Source organism: Esox lucius, chromosome 16 (genome assembly GCF_011004845.1).
Source record: "Esox lucius isolate fEsoLuc1 chromosome 16, fEsoLuc1.pri, whole genome shotgun sequence".
NCBI lineage: Eukaryota > Metazoa > Chordata > Actinopteri > Esociformes > Esocidae > Esox > Esox lucius.
Genome location: NC_047584.1, coordinates 27,453,792 through 27,479,899, shown reverse-complemented (window position 1 = coordinate 27,479,899; position 26,108 = coordinate 27,453,792). Strand labels below are relative to the sequence as shown.

The window sequence follows — 26,108 nt, the reverse complement described above, 5'->3', positions numbered from 1 at the left end:
AAAACCTGCAGATAAATGGTCTCGGTGCTTGGCAGCCAATGGAAACAGAGGGACAGCGCGTGCGCACTGATGCTAAGAAGTAAAGTGTGGATTTATTATATTAGAGTACATGACTCAGTATGATTACCACAGTATATTTCGGGACAGGGGACCTATGGTGTGTTCAGCCTTCCCATCGATTGTCACTAGGCCTCATCCTTCGGACTACAGATAATAAAGGCTGACACAGAGAAATGGACGCCATCCAATCGTGTTCCACTAATGTTTGCAGCGCGGGCTTAACAACCTGACCTCTGACCTGGACACGCTCAGCTCCCACCAACGCATTATGATGGATCAGCCTTCATTACCCTGGCGACAGAAATCCGTTAACGCTGCGATGCGCCCATGTCATAATGGGAATTGCCGCGGCAACCACAGTGGGATCAATACGGACAACAACAAAGGACATGTCTGGACAGTCCCGTGGGGGGGCTGAAGCGACCCTCTGGGGAGGAAGCAAAAGACTCATACATGTCTCTACATCTAGACAAATTAGCTTACAGTTGACTGTACTTCAATAGACTCTGTGTTGATCCCCCAAACGCTATGTAAAACGTGTACAGTACATTAAATCATCATCGTTTTCAGTTTTACCAAATTAATCTGGACCAAGACTGACAAGAAAAAATTTATACTTTTTTACCAGAGTTCAGACCAAGGTTATGTTGTAAGGTATTTAAAAAGAAAAGGACTGGAGCTGTTTGGTTTGAAGTGCCAAAAGTTGGTCGGCCTTCCATAGTAATTTCAGAGGGAACTATTCCAGTTTCAGAGGGAACTCTCCCAGGTTCAGAGGGAACTCTCCCAGGTTCAGAGGGAACTCTCCCAGGTTCAGAGGGAACTCTCCCAGGTTCAGAGGGAACTCTCCCAGGTTCAGAGGGAACTCTTCCAGGTTCAGAGGGAACTCTCCCAGGTTCAGAGGGAACTCTCCCAGGTTCAGAGGGAACTCTCCCAGGTTCAGAGGGAACTCTCCCAGGTTCAGAGGGAACTCTCCCAGGTTCAGAGGGAAGTCTTCCAGTTTCAGAGGGAAGTCTTCAAGGTTCAGAGGGAACTCTTCCAGTTTCAGAGGGAACTCTTCCAGGTTCAGAGGGAATTATAAAAAAAAAACTGGCTAAACCAACCAAAAGTTTCATAACAACAGACATTCTAAGAAGAACCACTTAATGACAATCTTCCTCCGTAAGCCGTGAGAATTCAAATATGAAAATGAGAGCTGTAAGCCGTATTATCCAAATCCAAAGTCACACACAACTGGAGTCTGGAGTCATGCAACAGTACTCATAAACGTCAGTAGTGTGTTTTAAAAAGTTCAGGTAAAAAACACAACATCAGATGTTCACTACCGACAAATGAGACTGAGGAAGTCACCAGAGGCAATTTATAACGTGCAGTGGCAAATGACACAACTGTTTCTCATTTGGAAAGCTCAATTAGTATACACCCCTGTTTCCCAACTTCTTTTCCCCTGTTTGGCGTCTAGTGACCCTTCACTTCCGCCGGGAAATGTCCAAACAGAATGAGGACAACCTGCCAATTAGTTGCTACTTACTAATCTCATCTCATCGCTAGCTGCACTGGCCTCTTAGGCCATGCAAATCAGGATATATTAATTGTCACCGTGAAATTAAATCAGTTATGGTAATGGGCCAGAGGTGCCACGGTGGGTTTGAGCTTTTCATGGGAAGCAATGGTGACACCATGGATAGAGCTAATTTCTATAGCGCAGTGTAGTGTTGAATGAAACCAGCCATCGTGGTGTCTTGTTAGGGTGTTTGTTGTGCGGGGGGGTGTTTGATCATACAGGACCAGAGTCCTCACATAGAGACACCAACATGAAGGTTCAGTAAACAAATTATCAATGTCTTCATGGAAATAACTCCATATGGCATGTCATATTCTAACCAATCCAAAAATCAAGTCACATATTTAATGAGGTAGGTCAGACAAACCTCATGGAGCAACACTAATGAAAGCCAGATCATAGTATTAGAATCTAAATATTCCCATTACTAAAATCCTCTCCACTCTGGCAAAATACGGCACTTCATGGTGCCAGAAAAATTCTGAGAGACAGAGAAGTACCCAAAGCTGTAAATGGGGCTCGGAAATGTCTGGGAATATTATGGAAACGTCCCTAACATTGGGAACGCATGGGAAACTGGGAAGCTCCCTCACATCCCAATGGTTTGCTATGAGGAGATAAGAGAATTAGCAACACTGAGTGGGGGGAGACAGAATAGCCCTACCCCCTCCTAACAAAATCCTCTTCTACCAAATCACCAAGCCTGTCCTTCCCAGTGGATACAGACACCACTTCATCTCCGTCGGCGCAAACCCTGTCGTTTGTTTAGGACGGAGGGATGGAAACCCCGCGACACAGACTGAGAGGAGGAGGAGAGCAATGAATGGGGGGATGAGATTAACAGGGTGACACAACGGGCGAAGGCAGGGGGAGACATTTTGGTTTTGACGACCTCAGACGCCAGCGGAGAGCCCGTCGATCCGTTGCGCGGCGGTCAATCACTCAGGGCACGCCGCCGCTGACGAACGACACTTCCCGGCGCGGGAAAAACAGCTTTTCAGGCGCGCCTTCAACGACGGTCCGTTGCCTCGGAAAACACAAGCACCGGTGCTAGTAGCGTAGCCGCTCTAGGAGTCGGTCGACGTAGCGCGCACGCTTGGGTGGTTGCACGGGACTCCCGGAGAGGAGGGATGTGAAGACACTGTAAGGGAGCTAAAGCTATTTTTACTCAGCCTGTGAGCTCTGCTTTTTGCCATTCTCCTTCACCCTGCAGATAATGAAGTCTTCCTGTTATCTTACTTGGTGGAATACACACACACACACACACACACACACAAACGCACACATAATCGCACACACGCAGTCACATACACACGTGCACACAGACATGAGTAGAAAACACACACGTTTAAGTGGGAACAAGTCTTCCCACACATTTTACTAAAGGGAAGCTGAAGAGGCATGTAATCATTTCAGTTAGAGTAGTTTGAAGAAAAAAGAAATCTTCTTACCCCTCTCTCAACCTCACGTTCCCTTGCTCTGCATGTCTCTTTCTGTCTCCCTATCTGAATCTTTTTCAATCTATCTTTCTGTCAATCTCCTCTCTCTCTGCCTCCATCTCCTTCTCTCTCCATCACTCTCTCTCTCCCTCCATCTCCTTCTCTCTCTCTCTCTCCCTCCCTCCATCTCACTCTCTCCTTCTCTCTATCCCTCCATCTCTCTCTCTCTCCCTCCATCTCCTTCTCTCTCTCTCTCTCTCTCTCCCTCCATCTCCCTCTCTCTCTCTCTCTCCCCCTCCCTCCCTCCATCTCTCTCTCCTTCTCTCTATCCCTCCATCCCTCTCTCTCTCCCTCCATCTCCTTCTCTCTCTCATTCTCTCTCCACTGACAGTGAGTATAAAGAAGAGTTGACATCTGTAGGTGTGACCTCATTAGTTAGAAAGTGGGTCTCTGTTGAAAGTGAGCAGAATATAGGTAAAATAAAATAAATACACGTGTGTGTGTCCTGTGTTTGTGTCTGTGTGTGTGTCCTGTGTTTGTGTCTGCGTGTGTCCTGTGTTTGTGTCTGTGTGTGTGTGTCTGTATTTGTGTCCGTGTGTGTGTCCTGTGTGTGTGTCTGTGTCCGTGTGTGTGTCCTGTGTGGGTGTGTGTCTTTGTGTGTGTATCCTGTGTTTGTGTCCGTGTATGTGTGTCTGTGTTTGTGTGTGTATCCGTGTGTGTGTCCTGTGTTTGTGTCTTTGTCCGTCCTGTGTGTGTGTCTGTCCTGTGTGTGTCCTGTGTGTGTTTGTGTCTGCGTGTGTCCTGTGTTTGTGTCTGTGTGTGTGTGTCTGTATTTGTGTCCGTGTGTGTGTCCTGTATGTGTGTCTGTGTCCGTGTGTGTGTCCTGTGTGGGTGTGTGTCTTTGTGTGTGTATCCTGTGTTTGTGTCTGTGTATGTGTGTCTGTGTTTGTGTGTGTATCCGTGTGTGTGTCCTGTGTTTGTGTCTTTGTCCGTCCTGTGTGTGTGTCTGTCCTGTGTGTGTTTGTGTCTGCGTGTGTCCTGTGTTTGTGTGTCTGTGTGTGTTCTGTGTTTGTGTCTGTGTGCGTGTCTGTATTTGTGTCCGTGTTTGTGTGTGTGTCCTGTGTGGGTGTGTGTCTTTGTGTGTTTGTCCTGTGTGTGTATCTGTGTGTGTGTCCTGTGTGGGTGTGTGTCTTTGTGTGTGTGTCCTGTGTGTGTCCTGTTTTTGTGTCTGTGTGTGTGTCTGTGTCCGTCCTGTGTGTGTGTCTGTGTGTGTTCTGTGTTTGTGTCTGTGTGGCTGTGTGTGTCCTGTGTGTGTGTGTGTGTGTAAGTGTCTTACCAGCAACAGGAGCATGAGCATGTTCTCATGGTCACACACACAGGCTACGTGCAGGGCTGTCCAAAGGTCTTCATCCTGCAGGTTGACGTTTAACCCGCGTTCAATCAGAACTTCTGCAGCAAACAGGTTGTCATGACGAGCACACTATGGGTTGAATGGGGGGGGGGGGGGGGGGGGGGGTTGGGTGACAGAGAAAGGTAGCGAGAAAGAACAGAAATTGTTGATTTCTTTTGAATTACAGTAATTTCTGAAGTGGTAAATACCATGGTCAGTGAAAATAAATGGATGGACCTTAAAAAGTAATATCCCCGTATTGTTATTGTCATCACCACTGTGTTATTTTATTCTGATAATGTGGAAAGTGTGGGAACAATAAAAATTCTCAAACACAGCGGATGGATGTGTCTGTGGTTTTGTCTCTGTGTGTGTGTGTGTGTGTGTGTGTGTGTGTGTCTGTGCGTGTGTTCATACCAGGTGTAGGAGAGATCCACCAGATGAGACAGGAGTGTTGAGGGAGGCCCCTTCCTTCAGTAGATGCAGCACTGTGCCATAGAAAACACATGCACATTAGTCTCAATGATGAAATCCACCAAAACAAAAAACATTTACTCATCAGTCATTTAGCAGAAGCTCTTATCCTGAGCGAGAAACAGCAGCAATTAGGATTGGGTGTCTTGCTCAAAGGCACAACCAAACGCTACCCTGTTGGCACCGAGTGAGTGAACATGTGGACGTTCCAGGATAGGAAACAATGCTGGGGAAGAAAGAACCATTAAACAGTGGAACTACAATGGAAAAAGAAACCAACAGTGTATGTCTCCAAAACACCTGCATGCCTCTAGCTCACATACATAAACATACAGACACACACACACAGATACACAAACACAACACAGCTACTTCTCTACAAATCAAAAAAAATTCTCCCAATCTCCCTGTGTGGTTTGTCCATAGTGGGCCCTTGAGGAGTCTGTTGGTCAGTCCACCAGTCAACCAGCCAGTCAACCAGTCAGCCAGCCAGTTAGTAAACCAGATAACCATTCAACTAGGGCTCCAGGCATCAGGTATGAGAGGTGAAGCGTTAGCTTGGATACACAAGGCATGCAGCCCATCACATCGTATCACGTCAGCAGGATTGAGCCAGAGTTCACTGGCACACATCTTCCCTGCAAACACAGTAGCAACAGCAACACGGCAACAACATATTGACAGACTACCTGGTAACTATATTCCAACCCTATTCAACTGTATTCACACACAGACAACAAACCACACTCACCCTAATCTCTAGATTATTCAATAAACAACCCTGAACTGTTAGGCCATTGCTCACAGCCTCTGAGATCTGCCATAACCAATGTCCTCAAGCCCAATCAATACGCTTCTGCATGGTATGAGAGAGGAAAAAGGAGATGAGAGGCAGTACTAGCCCCGAGAACATGAGAATTGAAGGAAAAGGACAGAGGAGACAAAAATAGACAGAAGGACGCACACAGAGAAAGAAAGAACGGGGAGTTCATATGTTCTTTAAACAGTGGAAGCCAAAATGGATGCTGAATAATCACAAAGAGAACTTACCTCTGCAAAACAGGGCACTGTTACTGTCACGCAAGCCTCGGACATAGAAACACACACACGCACACGCACGCGCACACATACATCCACGATAAAGCTCCATGAGTCTTTTGAAAAGTCACTTAACCAGAGCTGTTATGAGGGTAGTAACCAGTTAAATTGCCATGGCGATCATTCCATTTCAATCCCATGAACCCTAGTAATGACCCCCAGGGATCCTTCTCTAAACAAATGTCCGGTAAATTACCATGCTATGTGTTTCAGTAGGGTTGGGCCTGGAGAGTGTTTTATTGCGGTTGGACCATGCAGTGTGTTTCAGTAGGGTTGGAACATGCAGAGTGTTTCAGTAGGGTTGGACCATGCAGTGTGTTTCAGTAGGGTTGGAACATGCAGAGTGTTTCAGTAGGGTTGGACCATGCAGTGTGTTTCAGTAGGGTTGGAACATGCATAGTGTTTCAGCAGGGTTGGACCATGAAAGTATGTTTCAGTAGGGTTGGACCATGCATTGTGTTTCAGTAGGGTTGGACCATGAAAGTATGTTTCAGTTGGGTTGGGCCATGCAGTGTGTTTCAGTAGGATTGGACCATGCCATCTGTTTCAGTAGGGTTGGACCATGCACTGTGTTTCAGTAGGATTGGACCATGAAAGTATGTTTCAGTAGGGTTGGACCATGCATTGTGTTTCAGTAGGGTTGGACCATGAAAGTATGTTTCAGTTGGGTTGGGCCATGCAGTGTGTTTCAGTAGGATTGGACCATGAAAGTATGTTTCAGTTGGGTTGGGCCATGCAGTGTGTTTCAGTAGGATTGGACCATGCCATCTGTTTCAGTAGGGTTGGACCATGCACTGTGTTTCAGTAGGATTGGACCATGAAAGTATGTTTCAGTAGGGTTGGACCATGCATTGTGTTTCAGTAGGGTTGGACCATGAAAGTATGTTTCAGTTGGGTTGGGCCATGCAGTGTGTTTCAGTAGGATTGGACCATGAAAGTATGTTTCAGTTGGGTTGGGCCATGCAGTGTGTTTCAGTAGGATTGGACCATGCCATCTGTTTCAGTAGGGTTGGACCATGCACTGTGTTTCAGTAGGATTGGACCATGCAGTGCGTTTATATAGGATTGTACCTTGCAGTGTGTCAGTGAAGTTGCAACATGCACATACACAACACCACATAAACACACACAAATGTTGTCGATATTGCAATTTAATGCTTTTTTTCATTGGACCGTGCTAAATTACACAATTATACTTAATATGGGCAATATTCTGCCCATATCATAGAAAATCATACTATATCCAACTTGGTAAAGATTGCATTTCAAGTTTAATGTTGGAAACAGAGATATTTCAGACAAGAGATGTATATACAAGAGCAATTCTATTGCAGTAGACATTTACGTTGTGGTTCTGGGTCACGCCTTTGCAAATGTTCCTCAACACACTGTGTGGCTCATTGACCACGTACCAGCAACCAAACCAATCATAGACCTTTCCCATCCTCCCAAAAGTATCTCTGAAAGCAAGGAGACAGTGTAAACAGACTAACTGCAATGGAACCTTAAACGGTTGTGGAGGAAAACACACACACACACACACACACACAGACACACAGACACACACATATGTATTTATAATATAATCCCAGCTGTCTTGGTTAATTAGTCACATTTAACAGCAGTAAAACACGTCATATGGGTGTGACTGCAGCACTGTTGGGTTTAAATGGTTTTGATATCCATTAAAGACGTTACTCTATGGAGGCATTTGGTTGCAAACGTTGCTGAATGCTCTGCTTGGAATGTTCTGCTCAGTGACAAACTGTAATTGAATATAATCACTATGTTTAAATGCCCTCAGTGTCGTTAGTGGTCAAAAACAAATGAGTCAAAGTCAGACATCAGTCTGGATGGCCTCACATCTGCCTGACCCCCTATCGGAGGGTGTTATTTAGAGGTTTTTATTGAACTGGACTAAACAGAAGTCAAGTCTGGAGTGGACGTATTGACCCTCAGGGTAATAAGATTTACAGAATTGATGGACCTTATGGCTGGTCTGTTTGTTTCTGTTTCTAACGGATCATGACAGTGCCCAGTGTTCTTGTTCTCTATTGGTCTATTTGTCAATGCCTCCCATTGTTCTTTCGTTCAATTGGTCCACATGTCAACAGTGTCTTCAGTCCTGCTCTGCCGTCCACATGTCAATACTGTCATCTGTCCTGCTCTACTATTGGTCCATGTGTCAATACTGTCTCTTTCTATTGGTCCAGCAGTCTCCACAGCCACAGGTTTTCAAGTCAACATTATTTCCACGGCAGACTAAAGGCCTCTATGACTTCATGGTATCACGCCTTGGACGGCTTACTAAACCAGCCAGTGTTTTGGCAGCAGTGCAAATCGATACAAGCAACACTGTTGCTCTTTTGGCCTGCAACAGGGCGTGCTCCATTTCATCTGGATGTACGGCCGTGAAGAAACAGAGGGAGAGTGGGCGAAAGAAAGAAACAACCGGCTGTCAATTTTGGGGAAAGTGGCAAAACAGTTGTGGGAGACATATGTGGAGTTTCCATGGCAACCAGATGGAAACTGCCTAGGTGGGGGTAAACTACACACAACTAGCGGGAGAAAGGGAGACGGCGAGAGAAGGAGAGGGGGAGAGTCGGAAACAGGGAGAGTGGGAGACATGGAAGGAGAGAGCAAGGGGGTAGGAATGATGACAAGGAGAGAAAGACTATGAGAGAGTGCAGGCTCCGCCCTGTTGCCTTGACCACATCAGACACGTACTCAATCCAATCCACACATCCCCTATGGATTTATGTAATTCATTCCTGAGAAAATATGACGGTATCCTCCCCATCGGCATACTCAACCCTTCAGTCATCCAACAGGTGACCAGTTGCCGTTTTATAGTACAGTCAGTTCCCTGCAGCCCAACTTCAACCAGATGCATCCAGAACGCCGTCACTGAATGGAAGGCAATGGGAATTCAATGTCAGAGTCAAAGTGAGTCTGGTTGACACTACAGTCTCTTTACCAGTTAAAGACGCAGCGTCAAGTCAGACAGACAGGGACTGACACACCGGACAGAGACAGACGGGTCATATATAGACAGACACATCATACAGAGACAAGTCATATAGAGACAGACACGTCATACAGAGACAAGTCATATAGAGACAAGTCATATAAAGACAGACACGTCATATAAAGACAGACACGTCATACAGAGACCACTCATATAGAGACAGACATGTCATACAGAGACAAGTCATATAGAGACAGACACGTCATACAGAGACAAGTCATATAGAGACAGACACGTCATAGAGAGACAAGTCATATAGAGACAGACACGTCATACAGAGACAAGTCATATAGAGACAGACACGTCATACAGAGACAAGTCATATAGAGACAGACACGTCATACAGAGACAAGTCATATAGAGACAGACACGTCATACAGAGACAAGTCATATACAGACAGACAGAGATCGTATACAGACAGGCACCTCACATACAGACCTATCAGGCAGGCTGACCGTGACAGATGGAACAGAGTTGACTTATTGTCACGCTGAGGATGCCCTGTGTGTCCACTTCTACAGGTGTAGACTCTAAGAGTGATTCCTGTCAGGGAAAATATCCAACCTAGCACAGGCTCCCCAGGTTTGTATTCCCTTACATAACACTACATTATACACAAGGTAGCTAACAGGTGGCCACTCCAAAGCATAGTGTGCCGCTGGTGTGTAAAAGTATGATCCACTCCACTTCCTGAGAGCCTTTCTCTACCTCTCCCTGTCTCTCTACTTCTCTCTCTCTACCTCTCCCTGTCTCTCTACTTCTCTCTCTCTACCTCTCCCTGTCTCTCTACCTCTCCCTGTCTCTCTACTTCTCTCTCTCTCTACCTCTCCCTGTCTCTCTACTTCTCTCTCTACCTCTCCCTGTCTCTCTACTTCTCTCTCTCTACCTCTCCCTGTCTCTCTACTTCTCTCTCTACCTCTCCCTGTCTCTCTACTTCTCTCTCTCTACCTCTCCCTGTCTCTCTACCTCTCCCTGTCTCTCTACCTCTCCCTGTCTCTCTACTTCTCTCTCTCTCTACCTCTCCCTGTCTCTCTACTTCTCTCTCTCTCTACCTCTCCCTGTCTCTCTACCTCTCCCTGTCTCTCTACCTCTCCCTGTCTCTCTACTTTTCTCTCTCTCTACCTCTCCCTGTCTCTCTACCTCTCCCTGTCTCTCTACCTCTCCCTGTCTCTCTACCTCTCCCTGTCTCTCTACTTCTCTCTCTCTCTACCTCTCCCTGTCTCTCTACTTCTCTCTCTCTCTACCTCTCCCTGTCTCTCTACCTCTCCCTGTCTCTCTACTTCTCTCTCTCTCTACCTCTCCCTGTCTCTCTACCTCTCCCTGTCTCTCTACTTCTCTCTCTCTCTACCTCTCCCTGTCTCTCTACCTCTCCCTGTCTCTCTACTTCTCTCTCTCTCTACCTCTCCCTGTCTCTCTACTTCTCTCTCTCTACCTCTCCCTGTCTCTCTACTTCTCTCTCTCTCTACCTCTCCCTGTCTCTCTACTTCTCTCTCTCTCTACCTCTCCCTGTCTCTCTACTTCTCTCTCTCTCTACCTCTCCCTGTCTCTCTACCTCTCTCTCTCTCTACCTCTCCCTGTCTCTCTACTTCTCTCTCTCTCTACCTCTCCCTGTCTCTCTACCTCTCCCTGTCTCTCTACTTCTCTCTCTCTCTACCTCTCCCTGTCTCTCTACCTCTCCCTGTCTCTCTACTTCTCTCTCTCTCTACCTCTCCCTGTCTCTCTACCTCTCCCTGTCTCTCTACTTCTCTCTCTCTCTACCTCTCCCTGTCTCTCTACTTCTCTCTCTCTCTACCTCTCCCTGTCTCTCTACTTCTCTCTCTCTCTACCTCTCCCTGTCTCTCTACTTCTCTCTCTCTCTACCTCTCCCTGTCTCTCTACTTCTCTCTCTCTCTACCTCTCCCTGTCTCTCTACTTCTCTCTCTCAGTCTCTCCCTGTCTCTCTACTTCTCTCTCTAGCTCTCTCCGTCTCTCACCTCTCTTTCTTTACCATCCATCTCTGTCTCACCTCTTTTTCTCACTCTCCTCTCTCTCACTCGGTCTCCCCTCTCTTTCAGTCAGAGGGGTTAACACCACACAGTGGAAGTGATACGGGGAGGCTAATTCAATGGAGGCAGAGGAGAGCAGAGGTATAAATCTACCCTGAAGCTGTGCCTGGAGGAAGAGATGAGGAGGTACCAAAGAGAGCTGAGGATCCATGAAGGGTACTCCATAATAGGACAGACCTAAATGTACTCCTTCAAATTCCCCTCAGACCATCTCTTTTTCTCTCTCCATTCATCTTCTCTACCTCTCCCTCTATCTCGGCATCTATTTCAACCTCTCCCTCTATTTTTCTATCTCTCTGTTCTCACTCTTCAGTTTTGTCTCACTCTCTGTCTTCCGTTCCCATCTTTCTTATTTTCTCAATCCGTAGTTTTTCTCTCCCACACATTTTTTTTACCCTCCATTCATTTGAATCTTTCCAACCTCGCTCTCGATCCTTTTTCGATTACAGCATCTAGGGTGCCAGGTTTTTTCCAACGCCATTTCAATTGCGTGAAAAGTTAACAATCACATTTCTCCTGTCAGCTCATCTCTCACCTTTCTCACCTTTCCATCATCCGTATCGTTCCTGGTGTATCCCGGCCGGCACCTCTTTTGAACCTCCCAATATGAAGGCGACTGGGAGTCTCACTGCTTCTTGTTACACATTCATAGTCACCGCTATCCCCCGTTTTGGCTGGCTGCTCCATGTTTTCCAAATGAGCGTTGACAGAGTCCTCTCTCTGTTTCCCTCTTTTAAGAAGAACAACCCACACAGAATCCTGAGAGCACAGATTTCCATGATGGGATCTGTGATGCAGAAAAGTGTCCTCTGGAGAAATGTTGGGCTCTACACGTTCGGTGAACCGCTGTGAGAAACACTTCATGAATGCTGTTATAGCACTAGACATATGCCTTTATATGGGCTGATGTGTTAAGGAGTGACATAGAAATTATTAAGTTTTTGAAAGGAGAATATCAGTGTGTTGTTGACAAAACCTATTAAACTAAATTTCTAATCTTCAGAACAGAATCTTCAAGAGTTTGTCATCTTAATTAGCATAGGCTAAAGGTGTCTCTGAGGCAGGTTTAATAAATTAAAACTAAATTACATTTGCAGGAAGAAAACTTTAGTAGCAGCACTTCTTTTCTCATCAAGACCCTTTCTGTTAAGCTCCTCTTTTGTCGAAAGGTCTCGAAAATTCACATATTGAGTTGGATTGGATTAAATACCTTGATTCTGTTTCCACAAGGGCCATAATAAAGACGGACATATGCATGTTATGGCGTCACATCATTTAGTTTCATCAAGACCCTTTCTGTTAAGCTCCTCTTTTGTCGAAAGGTCTCGAAAATTCACATATTGGGTTGGATTGGATTAAATGCCTTGATTCTGTTTCCACAAGGGCCATAATAAAGACGGACATATGCATGTTATGGCGTCACATCATTTAGTTTCATTGAAGAAACAGATTGCTTGCGTCTCTTTCTTTGTCCCTCTGACCCATTCAATCAACGGATAGGATTTGGACCGGTGTCACAACACGAAACATATCACCGCAAAGGCTCCTGGGAAAAGGATCGATGTGGGGCGGTGACAACAACCCTCTAACTCTGATCTGTTACCGTACCAGAGACATAAAGGGGTAGAGCATGATCCTAGAGATGTGTGTGTGTGTGTGTGTGTGTGTGTGTGCAGGCTTGTATGCGTGTGTGTTTCTGTTCCACTAGAGCAGGAAAGTTTCTAATTATTCTAAAAATCGTTATACATATTAACAAATGTCATTTCCTAAATGAATTTGTAGGTAAAAAATACAGACAATGGTAACATGAGGCTGTTCTTGGTCCAGATCCCAAAGGACCCCCTTATTAACCAATGCCATGTCGCCTGCCAGTGACCCCTCTGTGGTGGCCCGGGGACTGGGGAGCACAATGGTGACTGAAAGGCGGATAGTGCTTGAATAGTATGACCACAACACCTTTATGTTGTAGCTTAGGTTGGCAACACTGAAAGATCAATATGGGATTCAGGTTTTTTTCCCCCCATCATTACGACCGCCTGTTAGCGATTGTCAACCATTTTTGATTTCAGCCACCACTGCCTTGTCCTCTTGGCAGCGAGCCTTTGGACGATCCAGTACCACAGGATATTAGGGCCTCCACCTCCTTCGCTCGCAGAGAACTGATTTCAGAGAGACAGCGTGTTTCTGGTAATCTGCTGTGTCCATCCGCACCAGCCCAGCCATCGGGGGTCAATAGGCAGAGGAGGGATTTCGATGCGATTTCCCCCCCAATCTTGATGGTTAAACGTCTTGAGTGCCAAAAAAGCCTCTGTTGACCGTGGGACACTGATTTGATGGTAGCCCACATGAACACACAAGACACGGGCAACGATGGAGAACGACTCAGGGAAATACAATCTCAGACTGTATTACTCACAGAAACTCACACACGCATACAAGCCATGCGCACGCAGACACACACACAGTGTGAAACGGATCGATCGTGACACTACATCATGTCATCACAACCTCAATCTGATCAAAAAAGCTAAAACAGCTCAGCTTGGAGGGATGGTGATAACAGACAGATTAGCTAATATTAAACAGGTGTGTGGGTCTCATAGGCACGACACTAGATTAGAATTATCAGAAGCCGGACACTCACCTTCTCTCGCTTTACCAGGCTTCACTCTAATCTAATATAAAAAAAGAAATCATATGGACTCAATCTCATCAGACATATGACGTTTTCGTGGAATGTAACATCCAATATTATCTCAGTAACACTGCCATAGACCAATCTTGCCTCAGCGTGGAATATTCCATATCATCATTCGCGAAATGGTACGGGAACGACATGATGGGAATTGATTTTGGGTTCCACGCCTCTCGAGGGGAACAGATGCTCCGGTCACAGCCGTGCCTCCCTCTGATGAAGTTAAGAGATTACTTTGGAAAGGCAATTTCTCCAAATGTAACTGCGCAAGTCTCAGTTTGCATGCGACAGGCAGATCTCTGGTCTCACCCTCCCTCCACTTTCTTTAGTCTCTCTTTTCTTTGTTACACCACTACTTTCTTTCCCTTTCTTAGCTCTCCTTCTACCTTTTTACAGCACTGAATCTTTACCCCCCTCCTCCTCTCCCCTCCTCCTCTCCCCTCCTCCTCTCCCACTCTTCTACACTCCACTGCTTTCCCTCTTCTCCTCCCACTCTGCTCTCCATCTCATTCTCCTCTACCAGTTTTTTCCTTTACTTCTCTACCCTCTCCTGTCCAACTCTCCCACATTATCTTTCCATCTCCAACTCTCCTCCTCTCTTTATCTGTGTTTCTCTCTGCTTCCATCTGATTTCCTACCAGTGATCGCTGATAAGGTGTGTGTGTGTAAATATGTGAGAGTGCGTGTGTGTACATCTCTTATTACCAGCTTGCCTTGTCAGCTGTGTGTTTCTAATCTGTGAATCTGTGCCTGAAGCCATCTCCATACTGATAAAGTTTAATTAGGATACACACACACAGGCAAAGAGATAAAGTGAGAGAAATGCCAAACACACTACACATTTAACGACATACGCATACAACATAAGTCCACACACGGCAGCCTTGGCATGATAAAAAGCCAACTACTAGAGATATGTGGTGCTGTTTATTCATCACTAATGGTTTGGTCAGTATGGGTTAGTACACAGCTGTCGATGCCCAAAATGTTTAATGACAAACAATGACATTCAGCTGGGGTACAAAACAACGGGAACACCAAACAATGTCACAATATCAAGGGCCGAACAAGGAGTACGGTCACCCTTCACCTTCGGAACAGCTGCGGTCCTTCCTGAAATGCTGCCATACAAGTCCTGAACTGTGTGTAGAGGGATACTGCACCATTCTTCAAGAAGACAAGACTCCAGATCTTCGAGGGATGAAGGAGGTGTGAAGGAGGTGCAAATCCCCCTCATACTCTGCGCCTCAAAGAACGTCCCGTAAAGGTTCAGTGACGTTCAGACATGGTGGTTGGGGAGGTCACGGCAGGCATTTGACATCATGTTCATAAAACCACTCTTTTATTTGTTTAGCGTGTTGTATGTGGGCATCGTCATCCTGGAATACTGGAATATCATGAGGGAACAGTGTTTGTACTGCAGGGGTCATCAGGCCCCATGGCCTCATATTCACTGGACGTTTTACAACCACGCAGAGCCATTATCGGACCCAACAACTCCCACAACATCCGATATTGGGTCCACTGGCCATAGATAGAATGAGGCGATGTGATGAGCAGCAACACAGCTAATGGAAAAGAGTGCTGAGTCATCCTGTGAAGTATCTACACGCATTGCTATGGCTAAATAAGCCCTGTGGACACAGTATCACTCTCAATTCATGGCCATTCACTTCAATGAGAGATCCATCACCAGATACAGGGACAAGACGAAGTAACGCTGAACCTGATCAGATCCACTCATCTCCAGAACATGGGAGCTGATTTCAGAACCAGTACCAACGGGTTGATCTGTGATCCCTGTGAAATAGCAGGCATTGATTTTCCTTCAACACGTCCTCCCTCTTTTTCATGCTTCCCGCTGAGTTGGTTTTCCAAGATTAGGGAAGATGGGGAAAAATTACCCTCTTCAGCCATCTCCCCTCAAATGGTCCCCTAGGCCTCTCCACATGGGATGTATTTACACATTTCCACCTTTCGGAAAATGATTAAGGATTTTGCTGTGGATGAAAGTCCAGAAAGGTTCTCACAGCCCTCCCGGGACGACGCAGGCCTAAGGCTAGCATGGTGCCTGCATTTAAATGGACAGTCTGCAGAGCAACACTGTAAAGAGAACAACATCCAGGCTAGCCTCATGTCTAACTAGTTTGACCTAGGGTTGGAAAATTCCATTAAAATATCCTGAAATTCCATAGTTTTCCAGAAATCATGGTTGGACTATTTGCGGACTTCCTTCTTAATCCTGCATAGTTCCAGGAATCTTCCAGTCAGGATTTAATTAATTTTGCCAACCTGGTTGGGCAACTGGTTGGCAGCTGTCCTCACCGACCGTAACAAAAGCCTGTAACGCTGCCAGTTTTGTGCCAGTCTTGTACCATGCTGTTGCACGGGTGGTGATTAGGCTTTCTAGTCGGGGGGCAAACCGGGCGATTCATGCCCAGCCAGTGGCCCCAGGTTCACTCAGGCAGTTGCATGGATACACCAGCTGCTTTCAATTCAAACACCCCAGATGAAGCTCATTGGCAGCCCAAGGCTGGGAGATTAGCATAGTGACCTGCAATGGCTGCCGGGCCGTCTGACACAGATACACCCAGACAGCTGGGTAAACGGCTGGTGAACAAGAGCCTGGATAGAGAGAGAGAGAGAGAGAAGAAATGGAGAGAGAGGGAGGGGCGAAGAAAGATGGGAACTTTAAAAACAAATGTTAAAGAAAAGGTTGGGGGGGAAGAGAAAGAGGGCCAGAGAACGCTAGAGGGGAACGACCAGAGGGACACGACGAGAAGAGAGACGGAAGGCGACGCACCACGCCTCTTCTGACCCTAGTTGAGTTCCCTGAAGTTGCAGTGTATTTGACCACAGCTCTGTGCATTCCCCAAGCCCTCCATCAATGCTGCACAAGAAATCTCTCAGCGAGAGGCGAACACGAACACACGCAAAACACAAACACGCACAAATACAAACACCTACAAATGCCCAGAAACACCAGCGCACACGTGCACGCAGACACATTCAAACACACACACACAGAAAGCAAATATGGCCCCGTCTCCTAGTGACAGACAGAATAGGTCCACTGCTCCTTGCCACCAGGTCTCAGGCATAGATTTTGGCTGACTTAATATAATCCAAGACTCATAAAGGGAAAAACCTGGAGCTCTGTTATCAGCTCACTGTCCTTCCTGACCCCTTCTCTATTAGATTACTTCTGACTGTCTTGCAGTTTCATTTCACTATGCATATTAGTGTTGGCAATAGTGTGTGTGTGTGTGATATTGTGTTGATGTCCTGACTAGCCTGTAATCTGTGTGAAGAATTACCTAATACTGCACAGCTAATGGCCAGACCCCGCCCTTACCATATCCAATTGCCCTTTCCAGCTGCTGCACAGACACACACAACACACGACAACAATTACACACGCAAACACACACACAGGCACACACAAACATACACACAGACACACCCGCGCAAACACATTCACAAGCAGAATACTGATCAGCAGCTGAACGCGGGACTGCGACTGAGGAGAGCATGCTGACGTGAGAACGGAATACAGAGAGAAGGGGAGAGCAAACCGAGAGGGAGAGCAAGTGGAGGAGAAAGAACAGGAGAGGGAACAAGGTACAGAGATGGAATGATGGTGAGGAGTTTGGTCATTACTCTGGGGTTTATTGGGATAGGTGTAGAGAGAAATAAACCCAAAACACACACACACACACACACACATACAGACAGACAAGGACTGGCCAAGTGTGCGCCCTCGGCACATCTCCATGTAGAGTACAACAAGGCTATCAGCATGGCGCAAACACAAACCTTCACTGAAACCTACGACTGAAACCCGAAATGGAAAACTTCCACTGAAACCTTCCACCGCCTATTCTGTCTCAACTACTGTGCCCAAGCTCAGTTGTGATGCCATCCGCTTTTTTAACAGATCTATAACTATTTTTTTATCTTGGTTTCAACCGGCATTACACAACAGAAAAATAAGTAACAGGGAATGTGAATTGTCATGTGGATTGTAATTATTTTTTTTTAAACCTTGAATATATTACATGGTTGCATTTCCTACTGTGCAGGAAAATTCCTGCATCAACTGGGCAATTTAATTAAGGTTTGGCAAATGCTAACTGGAAATACATGAGAACTAGCTTCAACACACTCACACTACACAGAGCTAGCTTCAACACACTCACACTACATAGAGCTAGCTTCAACACACTCACACTACATATAGCTAGCTTCAACACACTCACACTACATAGAGCTAGCTTCAACACACTCACACTACATAGAGCTAGCTTCAACACACTCACACTACATAGAGCTAGCTTCATCACACTCACACTACATAGAGCTAGCATCAACACACTTACACTACATAGAGCTAGCATCAACACACTCACACTACATAGAGCTAGCATCAACACACTCACACTACATAGAGCCAGCATCAACACACTCACACTACATAGAGCCAGCATCAACACACTCACACTACATAGAGCCAGCATCAACACCCTCACACTACATAGAGCCAGCATCAACACCCTCACACTACATAGAGCCAGCATCAACACCCTCACACTACATAGAGCTAGCTTCAACACACTAACACTACTTATCCCAGCAGCTGACATCACAAACACACATATACCTTCTTTGTCATCATGGCGTATGATGGCGTCTTGCAAGATGTCACCAAAGCCAAATCGAACACGGCGCCTCTTCCTGTGGCTGGTGGGCGGGGTTTTGACCTTGACTCCGCCTCCTGGTTTCTGCAGGGTCTTTTCCCGTTCATAGTAGGCCCTTATTTGGTCACAGCGCATCCTCCTCACCAGCCGCTGGCGCTGGCCAAACGGGAGCGACTCCAGCAGGCACTGGTCTATCTCCATATTCTGACGGAACACGTTACATAGCTGAAAACAGCCTGCCGAGGGCCAGAGAAGAGAGACAAACATATCACGTCTTGCGAAGAAAATCTCTGACGGGATTTAATACGGGTTGAAGATAGTCAGGGATGTTAAATTCAATAAAAATGTCCTGAAAGATTGTGTGTGTGAGTGTGTGTTTGTGTACACAGCTATTAGTTAAAAAACCCAATCCCCTCCACGTTTATTTAAATATAATCTGACAAAGACAAGAGGACAATGTTTGGATGACAATGTAAACCAGTGTTTTCTGTTTCACCTCTAGGCAAGTGTGTGTTTGTGTGATTGGGTGTGCATGTGTGTTCATGAACTACACACTGCCTTTAACCCGGGGGCATTTTGAAAAACAACAGCACACTGTTTTGTGTATTCTCTCCTGCTTCTCAACCATCTGTAGTGAATTTCATGACTTGATATAGAGTCCCAGTCCAATGAATATCTCTTATCTACAAAATAGTAACTTGTCTGGGGGAAAAAATGACTATACAATGACTATACATAATAATAATAATTACATTACAGAAAGAATTGTAGTGGTTGTAAAAATTAAGAGCAGCCTACACTGATGGGAGTTACTGTGTATTACCAAAATAATTAAAGCAAACATTCAATTAACATTCAACATTCAAGATCTACTCATTGCTACCTGGTCTCTAAGGCCAGGAGTTCTACAAATCAATACCTGGTCTCTGAGGTCAGGAGTTCAATTCATCGCTACCTGGTCTCTGAGGCCAGATGTTCTACTCATCCCTACCTGGTGTCTGAACCCAGAACTTCTACTCATCGCTACATGGTCTCTGAGACCAAGAGTTCTACTCATCGCTACCTGGAGTCTGAGGCCAGGAGATCTACTCACTGCTACCTGGTCTCTGAGGTCAAGAGTTCTACTCATCGCTACCTGATCTCAGAGGCCAGGCGTTCTACTCATCGCAACTTGGTCTGCCTGTTAAGCTGCAGCACCAAAGCTAAGCCTCAATGACTGCAGTGGAATGAATCACAAGCAACATATGGGATTAAACCTGACAGAGTCATTATGGTAGGCCCTGACTTAAGGCCATGGATTTCAAAGCAATCGGAAGCCATGATGTTTTAGAGTGCATAAAAAGTTATCAGGAAGAATTTAGGGACAGACTAATACCCAGTCTGCCCCTGGATGCATTATGCGTTATGAGAAAGTTCCCAATGACATGGTCGTGGCGTATGTGTGTTCGTATGTGAGTGAGTGGGACTGAGACAAAGACGGCAGAGATCAGTGCAGTAATTGAGGCCACCACTAGCCCACAGGGGAGGAAAAGACAACTTTGGAAAGGATGATAAATGTGTGACTCACACATCTCTCTCTGCTGTCCTCTTCCTCCCTTCTCCACTCTTCTCCTCGCCTACTCTCCTGTCCCGTCCTCCTCTCTTCTCCACTTCATCCATCTTCCTGTCAATGTCAGCCCTCTATGCACATCCATCTAACCCCATTGAAATCTCTCTTTCAATGCATTTTCTTCCTCGTCCCGCTTTCTTTACCCCACTCTTCTTCGAGCTGTCACTATATTTATTTGACTTTCTACCACCCCTCTCTTCCTTTATGCTCTCTACATTACTATCATTCTCCTATTGTTGATTTCTTTTCTCTCAGCGTTAGATATAGTGTTTTCTATCATCCTGGTTCTGTGTGATCTGTGGTAAATAACATATGTCTCTCTAACGTGGTCATACACTGGCAGAATATCAGGACGTGCAGCTCCATCTCCACCTTAATCTGAGGGCAGTGTGAACGTACCCTTTTGACCTGTCCGCTAATTGTGCCCTCACTTACCAAGGCCATGCTCACTGAGTCTGTACATAGTTCAACCAGAAATCAGCAGATGTTTGCCCGTGCGTGCCACTGTCCATCTGAGGGGAGACGATTGTGTGTCTTAGTGACTCCATGGGGGGCAGCTATTATTGGCCGACAGAAATTCTGGATGTTGCACTTAATAATTTGGGGTGTGTACACACACTTTGTGAATCTCTACCATTCAACTACTACTGCAGATATATAACAGATATTTTCTGATATTAAAATAAAAGGGTACCCCATTGTCCCCTTTATAAGGATGTTCTGCATTTTGTGTCAAATTGGTCAGGGCACTGCGTATTCTCGGTTTAGGTCAAGGTGTCATTCCAAATTGCCTTGTTTGTTGGGGAAAGTAGGACTGACAATAACTACAGAGGGAAACATATATGTGTGTTTGTGTGTGTGTGTGTGTGTGTTTATGTGTGTATGTGTGTATATGTGTGTGTATGGGTGTGTATGAGTGTGTACGTGTACGTGTGTGTGTGTATGTGTGTGTATGTGTATGAGTGTGTATGTTTATGGGTGTGTATGAGTGTGTATGTGTATGGGTGTGTATGAGTGTGAATGTGTATGAGTGTGTATGTGTATGGGTGTGTATGAGTGTGTATGTGTATGGGTGTGTATGAGTGTTTATGTGTATGAGTGTGTATGTGTGTGTATGTGTATGGGTGTGTATGGGTGTGTATGAGTGTGTATTGGTGTGTGTGTGATTCAGCAGAGTGATTCAGAAGGCTCCTACTGTGGTTCAAACCCCTGTCAGTGGGCCGCCTTTGAAGTGCTGCAGCCTTTTCACAGCCTTCATCTCTCTCCCCTCTTCTCGCTCTCTCCATCTCTCTCTCTATTCTTCTCAATCCCTCCAACTCTCTCCCCTCTTCTCTCACTCCCCAATTCTTACTCCCTTCATCTTTCGTCTGCCTCCTCTGCCTGTTACACTTTTTAAGTAGGACCAGGAATCACTGCAGTCCATTTTGTCACACTGCTGTGGAAGAGAGCTGCTGTGGAAGAGAGCTGCTGTGTGATGTGCTCGGTGTGTGATGTGCTTGGTGTGTGATGTGCTCGGTGTGTGATGTGCTTGGTGTGTGATGTGCTTGGTGTGTGTGTGTTGGGGGGGTTCTCTAAAGATGCTAACCTTATAATTTGTACAAAGATCACACACATACGCCAAAAAAGGGCTCCATGTGTCTTCATTCCAGGTATGGCTTAGGAAAGGTAAGGTGGTTCACCCCCATCATGTTATTTGGACTTAAAAGGGTGTTGATGAGCTCCTGTCAGAGCAGTGGATCTTTATCATGAGTGATTAAACTGTTTCTGCTGAATGAGACCATCAACTCCACTTTCTTTCCAACAAAGACCCAGCTGTCACACGGACACACAGTGTCCATATTTCATCTGCCAGGTCTGGAAACACTATTATCTTTACGCTTTGGATGTCAGACAATGGCGCTGATAAGACTATTGTCAAAAACCGGTGTCTGCCATACACTGTTCAGTTAGGGAGAAGTTTAATACTGGTCTACACACAGGCACACACACACACACACACACACACACACACACACACATACATATACACATACACACATAGATTCACTAACCAGGTGTAGACCAGCAATTTTAACCCATAAAAATAACTATTTTACCTAACCTCTAACCCTAAACGTAACTCTACGGACCAGGGTGGAGGAGGAGAGGAAAGGGTGGAGGAGGAGAAGAAAGGATGGAGGAGGAGAGGAAAGGGTGGAGGAGGAGAGGAAAGGGTGGAGGAGGAGAGGAAAGGATGGAGGAGGAGAGGAAAGCAGGGAGGAGGAAAGGAAAGGATGGAGGAGGAGAGGGAAGGATGGAGGAGGAGAGGGAAGGATGGAGGAGGAGAGGGAAGGATGGAGGAGGAGAGGAAAGATGGAGGAGGAGAGGGAAGGAGAGGGAGGAGGAGAGGGAAGGTGAGGGAGGAGGAGAGGGAAGGTGGAGGAGGACAGGGAAGGTGGAGGAGGGTGGACAGACAGAGCATAGTACCGGGTCTGAGTGCCAGAGTGGGTCACTAGGTTAGTAAGGGAAGAGCTAAGTCACTGTCTTAATGGGTTGTGTGTGTGTGTGTGTGTGTGTGTGTGTGTGTGTGTGTGTGTAGCATATCCCGCAGAGCATGGGAGAATATGAACCAGTGGTGAACTCCCAGCATCACCTACTCTCACTCCCATCGGCAGCACTCAGTTCTGGTACTCTACTTCCAGTCCAGCAATCTTCCTTCCTCTTCTACTGGGATTTCATATTTTCCTCCGACCCCAATGGCAAATCTAAATGTGTCTGTTTGTATGTGTGTGTGTGTGTGTGTGGGAGGTTGTGTAGGGTGCCTGTGTATGTGTATGTGGGGCACTATGAGTGCGGGTGTGTTGGCGTGTGTGGTTTGGGGGGTGTGTGTGTAGTGTGTGTGTATGTCGAGGTGTGTGTGTCTGTGTGCTCTCCTCCCTCCCCTGTCCCAATCTCTATTTATGTGAGTGTTGTGCTTTGCTGTTCACAGTTATGGGAAGTACATGGCTGACTCAGGAACAAATCCCTGCACCTTTATGGGGGATGGACTAAGGACAGATGAGTCCTCATCCAGGAGTATTAACTCATAGCACCATACACACACACACACACACACACACACACATCCGCACTCTCGCCATGCGTCACAACTCTCCTACTCTCACTGTCTCTGACACCCGTATCTTCCCTCACACCCACACACACACACACTCACACACGCAACCATCACCTGCAGAATGCAGACAGCGATACAGAATGAATACAGGTAAAGAGACAGATGTGGAGTGTGTGTGTGTGTGTGTGTGTGTGTGGGGGGGGGGGGGGGGGGGGGTTGAGATAGGTGTCTTGCTTGAGAAGATTTTGCCTTCACATCTCCTGACAGTCAGATATTAATTTACTGGGGAATATCTGTCATAGGCCCTGGTTAATAACACAGACAACTCCTCGGTACACTGGCCTGGGCTGTGAATTAGCCCGCAGCCACACACACGCACACACACGCACACACACCCACACAAGCACGCAACGCCACCACTTCACATGTCAACCACAGCGATCGTGTCGTGGTGAACATGTTTCAGCAGGTGCCATCCACCATTCAGCCGGGGCTGTTTCCTAATCTATCGACGCTTGCTTTCAGTACGCATGAAACGTGCCAAACTCACACACAGCGCAGGGACACAGTAAAGACGAAAGAACAGTCATCCTCCTGACAATGCTGGATCCATCAACTCTACCTTTTAATCTCCCTCCCCTGTTCTCTTAGTCATGAACCATCCTCCGTTCTCTCACTCTCTTTTCATCTCCTTCATCCAATGTGTCACTGACTCATAATCTGTCCTGCTCTCCACAAATGCAGTCCAATCTCCTACTGTGCTGCTCTTGTTTCCTTGTGTCCTCTTTCAGTCTCTTAGTGTCTACTTCCTGTCTCCTAGTTTCCTTTTCCCTTTCTCTCGATCCATTTTCTCACTGTCAAACTTCCTCTCCTCATCTCTCTCTTGCACTCGTCTTCATCTCTCTGCTGTTCGTCTCTGTCACCGTGTCAGCTGAATTACCCAGCATCCTCCAGGAGCCTCTCTACCTGCCGCATCCACCGGTCACCGCACACAGACCCTCCCACAGTGCACACTTCACACGTGCACGCAGGTGCACTACACACTACACATCAACAACACAGAAAACTAGAAAGTATGAACACACACACACACACACAAAAGCACAACTGTACAGTCTTTATAAATGTTGGCTACAGCAGAAAAAAAATAAACAGTGTCTAAATTACAAAGCAATTACAATGACAAATTATCATGTTCTGTGAGATAAATTGTGTTATGTGAGACAGGTAAATGGTGTTCTGTGAGGCAGGTACATCATGCTCTGTGAGACAGGTACAACATTCTGTCAGACATGTACAACATGCTCTGTGAGACTGGTACAACATGCTGTTAGACAGGTACCTCATGCTGTGAGACAGGTACATCGTGCTGTGATACAGGTACAATATACTGTGAGACAGGTACATCATGGCCTGTGAAACAAGGATAATATAATGTGAGACAGGTACAACATGCTCTTTGAGACAGGTATAACACGCTGTGAGACAGATACACCATGCTGTGAGACAGGTACACCATGCTGTGAGACAGGTACACCATGCTGTAAGACAGGTACAACATGGTCAGTGAGACAGGTACACCACGCTGTGAGACAGGTACAACATGGTCAGGGAGACAGGTACACCATGATGTGAGACAGGTACAACATGGTCAGTGAGACAGGTACACCATGCAGTTGGACAGGTACAACATGGTCGATGAGACAAGTAAGTTATGCTTTGAGACAGGTGCATCATGCTGTGAGACAGGTACAACAAGGTCAGTGAGACAGGTACATCATGCTGTGAGACAGGTACAACATGGTCAATGAGACAGGTATGTCATGCTGTGAGACTGGTACATCATTCTGTGAGACAGGTACAACATGCTCAATGAGGCAGACAATCCATGATCTCTCTAAAAGAGTGACATCATGCTCTCTCATACAGAAGCAAGACTATACTCCCTCCCTATACCCCCCCAACCCCCCCCCCCCCCACACACACACACACACACACACACACACACTCACACCTGCCACAAACTGACCAAAAGGACAGTACCAGTTACTAAACCAACCGAGGGAGAAAGAAATTGGAGAGACAGAAAAAAGAGGACATCTGTCCAGACAGTTACTTACAGCATTTGATAAAATGGTAATGGGACATGTTGTCCGTGTTGCGGTCAGTCGGAGACAGAGACAGACACAGGTACTGTAGCTACAGGTTCCTTCCTCCCAGCTCAGCTAACAGTAGCGCTAGTAAACCGCTACAATGCATTATTCATTTAGCTGCTATCCACGCCGCTCCTCTTTGCATAATTCACTATGAGACTGGTGTTGCAGTAGAACACACACACACAGACACAGACACAGAGACAGACACCATCGCAGGGCTGCAGCGCTCGCAGCTCTCCCTGCCGTCAGCAAGATAACCGGCACACAACCTCTCCCCAACCATGACTGGCGCACGTGCACAGCGCACGTCACTGACTGGCAGCGTAGAAGACCCGCCTCCAGTGCAACACACCCCCATGACGCAATGCTCCGCACACTCAGAGATGCACACACATTCACGCTACGTGCCTGACACAAACGTGCGTTCACGCTACACATCGATGTGTCTGCCACACACACAACTTCACGCTACACATCGATGTGTCTGCCACACACACACAACTTCACGCTATATGTCGATGTGTCTGACACACACACAACTTCACGCTACACGTCGATGTGTCTGACACACACACACATTCACACTACATTTTGATGTCTGACAAACACCTCCTTCTGCTACCCTTCAGCTGAAAGCAAAAAGGGGCATTATTAACTGGAGTGCCAGTTCACTATGGAAGATCACAGAGAAAGAGAGGATTGAAAAAGAGAGGAGAAAGAGGTAGATATGGGTAAAAATAAAGAGATATGGTAGACGGAGG

The 26,108-nt window shown here is 46.3% G+C and overlaps 1 protein-coding gene across 1 annotated transcript in view; it reads right to left on the bottom strand.

Annotated features, from left to right (window-relative positions):
• The window catches only part of myo16 (myosin XVI), a 112,300-nt gene extending 86,507 nt beyond the window's left edge, over nt 1-25,793 (bottom strand). Inside the window, exons 1-4 of the mRNA XM_034286762.1 lie at nt 25,312-25,793; nt 18,452-18,724; nt 4,868-4,938; nt 4,397-4,540 (exon numbers count right to left, since the gene is read on the bottom strand). Of these exons, the coding sequence (XP_034142653.1) occupies nt 4,397-4,540; nt 4,868-4,938; nt 18,452-18,724; nt 25,312-25,339 (516 nt within the window). The 5' untranslated portion in view covers nt 25,340-25,793. The remainder of the gene's footprint in view (nt 1-4,396; nt 4,541-4,867; nt 4,939-18,451; nt 18,725-25,311) is intronic.
• Nucleotides 25,794-26,108: the final 315 nt, after the last annotated feature.